Raw genomic sequence first — 6947 nt, 5'->3', positions numbered from 1 at the left:
AAAATGGATATTCATATTCCAACTGGACATCAATTTTTAATTTTTTATTTTTTGAAAAAAAGGGGGCTCACAGCAGGAGCGTGAGGCAGCATTTACAGAAGCACTGCTCCCAAATTATATATTACAAAAATTCGTATGAGTGGCAGACAGATGATGTCGAAAGGATCACAGCCTCAACAGGATATTGAGCCGAGTGATGACGTTATTAATCAGTTTAATCTTCAAATAATTCACTTAATTCCCTTCATTACAAAAATAACCATTAAATTAAAATCAGCCGCTATTTAAGGACAAACTTCACCTGGCAGGACCCCCAAGTTTGCATAATAACATTCCTCAAAACGACGACGGCCTCAGTTTTAAGAGAGCCATCACTCTCACCTGTCGCCGGCCACCCATAATTGCCTCCTTCCCAACGCCACCGCCACCAACTAACTTCGCCGTCGAAGATGATAGCCTACCTGGAGCACTTCGTTCACGGAACTGACAAAGAATCGAGGCCCGACGATGACTTCGTCGGCCTCTCCCAAGCGCTTGACCTCCAAGGCACCATCCCCTGTGCACCCAACGGCATGGCCAGTAAAGATTTCGGAGGCTTGCAGTCCGTGAAGCCCTTGGCCCTCATCAGACCCGCCGCCGCCGACGACATCTCTCGGGTCGTCAAAGCAGCGGCTCGGTCGTCGAATCTGACGATTGCTGCGCGGGGCAACGGGCACTCGATAAACGGCCAGGCTATGGCCGATCAAGGCATCGTCCTGGACATGCGCAGCATGGAGGAGAATTTTCGCGTGATGTGGATTAATGGCTTGGCCTACGTCGACGTCTCGGGAGGGGCATTATGGGAAGACGTCCTGAAATGGTGCGTACCGGAGCTTGGCTTGGCCCCAAGGTCGTGGACGGATTATCTGGGGTTAACGGTTGGGGGAACGCTTTCTAATGCCGGGGTCAGCGGTCAAACCTTCCGTTACGGTCCTCAAACTTCGAACGTAACGGAATTGGAGGTTGTAACTGGAAAAGGCGATACGTTGGTGTGCTCCGAAACCGAAAATTCGGAACTTTTCTTTGCGGCGTTGGGTGGTCTGGGTCAGTTCGGCATCATCACCAGGGCCAGGGTTGTGCTTCAACAAGCACCAGATATGGTGGGTTACCATGAAATTCACCGAATTTTTTTATTACTAACTTTGAATTGTTCGGAAAATGAAGTCGGAGTCTCTCTGCACTTCTCATTGGTTGTTTGATTTACCTGAAAATTGTGGTGCGCTTCTGCATGAACGACACGTTTACAGAACGCAACCATGCTTATTTATTTTTCTTTTCTTTTTTCTGATGTGATTAGGTGAGATGGATAAGGCTAGTCTACTCTGAATTTGAAGACTTCACTAGAGATGCCGAGTCACTGGTAACTCGTCAAGAAGACGACCCTTTCGATTACGTGGAAGGGTTCGTATTTGTGAACGGAGACGACCCTTCCAGCGGGTGGCCCACAGTACCATTGGACCCGGACCAAGAATTCAACCCGAACCACATCCCTCCCACCGCTGGCCCCGTCCTTTACTGCCTCGAGCTCGCTCTTCATTATCGTAATTCAGACCGCCCTACAGATGTCGATGCGGTAACTAATTTACAAAGCTCTTTTTTTGGCCAACAAAAAAAAAATCTCTTAAGTATTTGCGATTTGGTGTATGCGGTCGCAATTGCGGCAGAGTAGGCTCTAGCTTACTAGCCGTTCCCAACTGGAGGTGAGTTCTGACTTTCTTTCTTTACTAGAGGGTGGGGTCCGGGGCACAAGGGAGGGGAGTGGAGGGTGTCCTCCGGCTTGCCCCATGATGACTGTGTTTTGACCTACGCCGTTGCGAAGTGTGTCCCTCGCTCCCTTAGCCAAAAGACTTAACCGTAGAGAGAGCACTGTGCTGGCGGGACCCCTAGTAAAAAGTCAAAACATTCTCACAGACTTCACTTACACGTGTACAAGGTGGAGCCACACAGGACGGTTTTTGTTCTTGTCCGCCATGATGGCACAGCTTTTGTGCCTTTTTTGCTTTTTAATATTTTATCTTTTCTTTTCTTTTTTTTTCCCCCTTTCGATGCTATTTACAATATTGGTGCGTCCCCTCCCTCCGGTGGGAAATGGTTGTTGAAAACTGACCATACGGTCCCGATATATCTTCCATTGGATTTTCTGACACACGAGCCCTTGGTGAGAGGGCGTGGCTTTGGTCCAAATTACGGATGCCATATGGGCAATTGGGCGCTGGGGTTAGCAACTGGCGGGTTTATACTTTATACCTAGGCTCTGTTGTCCGGGAGGGGTCACTTCCGTAATACAGGGCGTCACCTTGTGGTTAAATAGGGCAATTGAACATCAGTGGGTGCTCCATTGCGCTGATCATTGAGATCTCGCTGACGTTACGGTCCCCACAGTTGTGCAAATTGCCCAAATGCCATCATTTTCTGGAATCTGTAAAATGTGAACCGTATGACACGTCCCTCGATTTCCTCCAGTGACGTTTATACCCCCCCTGTTTATGGCAACACTCATTCTTGCTTCATCCCCCCGTAGGGTGTGGATAGATCACTTCGACGGCTGCGATTCCTCCGGCCTTTCAAGTTCCAGGTGGACGTGGGCTACACCGAGTTCTTGCTACGTGTTAAGCGTGCGGAGGAAGATGCTAAGGCCAACGGCATCTGGGACGCCCCTCACCCCTGGCTCAACCTCTTCGTATCTAGCCACAACATCGTTGATTTTGATCGTGTGGTCTTCAAGGGCGTCCTCAGTCAAGGAGTGGGTGGACCCATCCTGGTCTACCCTCTCTTGCGAAGCAAGTAAGTACCTCTTCTTCCTCTTCGTTATTTCCCTATTAGGTGTAGAAGTTAAATTACTTTAAAAAAAAAAAGAAGAAATGATAATAATTTTTTTTTGAAATATAAAAATAATAATTTAATTTTTCAAAATGTTATAATTTTTTTAAAGTTCTCAAAATTTTTTTATTATTAATGTATTTATATAAATTATTAAATTACTCTTGTTGAAAATAAATAATTTATAAATTTTATTTAAAATATTTATATTTTTTATTTTTATATTCGTAATAATATAATAAATTATAACTTCATATGTTAAATTTTTTATTTATTGTTATATTGTTAGGAATATATCGTAACAGTATAATAAATTATAAATTCATATGTTAAATTTTTTATTTATTGTTGTATTGTTACGAATATAAAAAAATTTATGAATATTTAAAAAAATTTATAAATTATTTATTTTCAACAATAGTAATTTTATAATTTATATAAATTTATTAATCAAAAAATAATTTTTAAGAATTTTAAAAAAATTATGACATTTTAAATGATTAAATTATTATTTATATATTTTACAAAAATTTTATTTTCATTTTTTTAAAAGAAATTTTTTTTTTCCCCTCTTTGATGAGACTGCCTTCTTGTTCTCGTGGGCGCCTCCTGTGTCTACCATGTACTTATGTGGGGGACCTATGAGTTTAAATGCATTGGTTGGTGGTGTCCCTGGCATGGTTGCCACGTGTAAGGTCGATATGCACGAGCTTTGCCGAGACGTGGCGAGGTCAATGGCAGCAACGGTATCTGTTGATGCCACGTAAGAGGGATGTGGCCGTGATGAGCCCAGCCGAGCCCTTCCGGCCCAACATGCTGACAGCTGATGGAGAGCCAAAATTAACCGGGTGGTTAAGATTTCGAGGGTGGGTCAAATATTTTTCTACTATTAAGGTTGGCCAAAGTGGGAGGAGTTTGCCTTGCCTGAGCTGTTTCATCACACTGGGAGGAGTGTACCTTCCTACTCTGTGATCGACCGTACAGTATGACCGCACAGATCTTCCCCATTGCATCAGCGAGGGGCTGGCGTATATGCAAACACATAGAAGGCGTGCCTTCGGATTGGGACAAAGATACAGTGGGGTCGGGGTGGGTGTAAATAAATCCTCGTTTGATTGATTAAGCATGTTTATTAATTAAGTGTGTTTGACGGAGCTGGGTAAGCTTGCCTTAGTTGTAGAAACAGATGGTGGGAAGTTCAGAGAGAATAAAGGGAGAGAGTAAATGAATGAAATGGTAAGTGTCGAGATTTCCCTTCCAAGTGAGGCAGCTTTCATGGTCAGTATTGCCATTTGAGAATGGACAAGGATATTTATTTTATTCGCCAGCCCCATTACAGGGACACCAGCGTTTGTCTGGTGTATTGAAATGTTATAATGTTTCTCGTGGGATGGGACCAAATTGCCCCTCTGGTTCCAGAGGCAGGGATGGTGCAGGTGCTTCTCTCTTGGGCTTGGAATTTGGTTCCTGGAGGGGCCCCTTCCTCGGCCAATTTGGCACCAAAACAACTGCTTTAAATAAATCATGCGCCTTGAAATTGACCTCTCGTGCGATTATTCAATTTCAAATTTAAGCATCATCTTTTCAGATGGGATTACTTTATTTGGTCGCAACTAAAAATGATGTTACTGTATCATGTCTGTATAAATCAGGTGGGATTCTCGCACGTCGGTGGCGTTGCCGGAGAGCGACATCTTCTACATTGTGGCGCTGCTCCGATTTAACCCGCCGCCGCCGAAAGGGCCGGCCCCGGAGTTGCTGGTGGCTCAAAACCAAGAGATCATTCAGTTCTGCTGCAGCAGAGGGTTTGATTTCAAGCCATACCTTCCGCACTACAAGTGTCAGGAGGATTGGAAGCGACATTTTGGGAATCAATGGACCAGATTCGTGAGCAGAAAGACCTGTTTTGATCCCTTGTTTATCCTCGCACCTGGACAGAAAATATTCTCCAGAAACCCCCAACCTTAGCCATCATCGACGACAATTGACCTCGTTCTCATCCATTTGTAGTTTTTGTTTTCATTTAGATTTTTCCCCCACCCCCTTTTTGTTGCCAGCCGCACCAAAGAGTCATAAAATGTTGTAAAGGAATATTATTATGGGCTAAATGAAGAATATTGAATTTTGGTCTTTTTTTTTTGAGGTGCGCGCGCGGTCAATGATTCCGTTTGACGGTCGTATCCAAAATTAACAAACTGTGGCCAAGCTGAAACAGTTCAAAGTATTGAATGCTTCTTGATGAATGACACATCTGTGAAGCTTAATTGGTTGGCGTCACTTTCATCCTATCAAGTAAAATTCATTAACTGGCTGTATATAGTGCGGGTCTTTTTCCATCAGTCCCCAGAGATATCAATCCTTCACACCCTACATATATGCCAATCATCCATTCGGACCACCCCACTACACCTCTACGTGTCTTATCTGAGACAATATTAACTGGCCTTGATGTTTCAGTTCGAGATCATTTTGTCCTTACCTGTTCCCTCTTCGGCTCTGAGGTTCATCACTTAATCCCATATTCCTGCTTTTTCTTTCTTTAAACTTGACAAAAGCTAGAAAAGGGAAAAAATAGAAAGATTAAAAAGCGAAACCATTTGGATTTGCTTGGTGTTCGATATCGGATTCTCCATTGCCTCCACTTCCCACCTCCTTTTTCAAAAAGTTTTTTGCATGGAGAAAAGATCAAATCTAATCGATGAAAACAAGCTAAGAACTCTAGAAAAGCTTTCCCTTTTTCAGCCTAAGGGATTAGGTTTCTTCAAATACCTCGGGCTCTGCTTGTTTGCAAATATTTTATCGACTCCAAGATCAAACAAATCTACTTGATTTCTTCATTTCCCACTTTAGCTATCCTCTGCTCCGGTCCCTTTTGTTATCTTTTGTTTTGATCCCTTTCGCCTCATCCATGTATATCTTTTTTTTTTTCCCCTCATTAAAAGAACAGAATTGCGTCTTGTTAAAAGCAGAGAGATACTTTTGGGGTCGCTGATCAACTTTACGAGGCAATAATAAGATCATGATTTCTTGTAAGAAGCACCGTCCAATGAGGAAGCATGTACGAGATGAGTCTCATGCAAAAGTATTTGCCTACGTCCTTCGACAAGCGTGTCATGGAAGGGCGTGCCTAATTTTCCTTGTTGTCCAACACGTCCTTTGATAATCTGTTTACTTTGAAGAGGAATCCACATGACCGACGTGTCATGCCTAACAACACGGACAAACTGTAAATATTTTAAAATGAATATCACCAAATCCTTCCAATCTAATCAATTATAAACAGTTGCATTTGAAATAATTATAAATAAACATCAAGTGCTATCCACACCCTATTTCTGCTGGTGAACTTAATTTTCGGAATATTCGAGGATGGGTTGTCTTCCGCCTGATGTGGGTGTTGTGATTCGCTTTGCCTCTCCAATGTTTAAGATGAAGTTATAAATATAATCTCTGTGGAATGAGTTTCCGTATTATAGGTTATGATTGTTGTGCAAAAATTATGGGTTATAATTAAGTCGATCATAATCCTGGTCATCCTCGTCTCAGGGGAAGCATCTCCTAATTCTTTATTCCCAATTACTGATTCTCCAAGCAAATGGGCAGAATTAAGTATGGTGTTCGAGTAAGCATCTCTGAGCTACGGAATAATATTTGTATTCTTGTAAGGGATGGCGGTAGTCTGGTAGCTAAATATGAATAAGAAGTCATGTTTCCTTCCGGTATGTGATCGTAAAATACAGTTTTCTATTTTATTTTATTTTTAACAGAAAGAGAGATACGATGTCAAGTGGTTGAAATTTATGCAGTGGCCAATTATGGCTCGAATACAGGCCCAAAGTTCATTGGGCTTGACCTGAGGTCAGTTGAGAAGTTGATTAAGCTCTACAATTTGTGCATGGCTTATAAATAGTGGAGCTGATGCTTCGGCTGAGGAGGGACTTGTGTCGTCTTCTTTGTTGAGTGTGGCTCTGGTGCATAGTTCGTGTTTGGGATCCCAATACCCCCTTCTTTAATTACCGTTGTTGGCCTTAGCCCTCTTTTATATAAGAAAGAAAAAAAAAAGAAAAAATATCTTTTATCTGTAAAGA

General features: G+C 42.5%; 1 protein-coding gene across 1 annotated transcript; it reads left to right on the top strand.

Moving 5' to 3' along the window:
• Positions 1 to 330: 330 nt before the first annotated feature.
• On the top strand, positions 331 to 4992 carry LOC129303117 (cytokinin dehydrogenase 7). Its single transcript, XM_054942186.1, has 4 exons — positions 331 to 1139; positions 1337 to 1612; positions 2561 to 2823; positions 4512 to 4992. The coding sequence occupies exons 1-4, from the start codon at positions 450 to 452 to the stop codon at positions 4825 to 4827; spliced, it is 1545 nt and encodes a 514-aa protein (XP_054798161.1). The 5' UTR covers positions 331 to 449; the 3' UTR covers positions 4828 to 4992.
• Positions 4993 to 6947: the final 1955 nt, after the last annotated feature.

Source organism: Prosopis cineraria, unplaced genomic scaffold, assembly GCF_029017545.1.
Source record: "Prosopis cineraria cultivar Desert tree isolate PC_DT_omini unplaced genomic scaffold, ASM2901754v1 PC2, whole genome shotgun sequence".
NCBI lineage: Eukaryota > Viridiplantae > Streptophyta > Magnoliopsida > Fabales > Fabaceae > Prosopis > Prosopis cineraria.
This window is presented reverse-complemented; position numbering and strand designations above follow the sequence as displayed.

Excerpts from the sequence above, each read along its gene's own strand:
- LOC129303117 (XM_054942186.1), top strand. The coding sequence starts at position 450 with ATGATAGCCTACCTGGAGCACTTCGTTCACGGAACTGACAAAGAATCG. Across the intron at positions 1,140-1,336 it reads TTCAACAAGCACCAGATATG|GTGAGATGGATAAGGCTAGT; the intron begins GTGGGTTACCAT and ends TGATGTGATTAG. Across the intron at positions 1,613-2,560 it reads GCCCTACAGATGTCGATGCG|GGTGTGGATAGATCACTTCG; the intron begins GTAACTAATTTA and ends ATCCCCCCGTAG.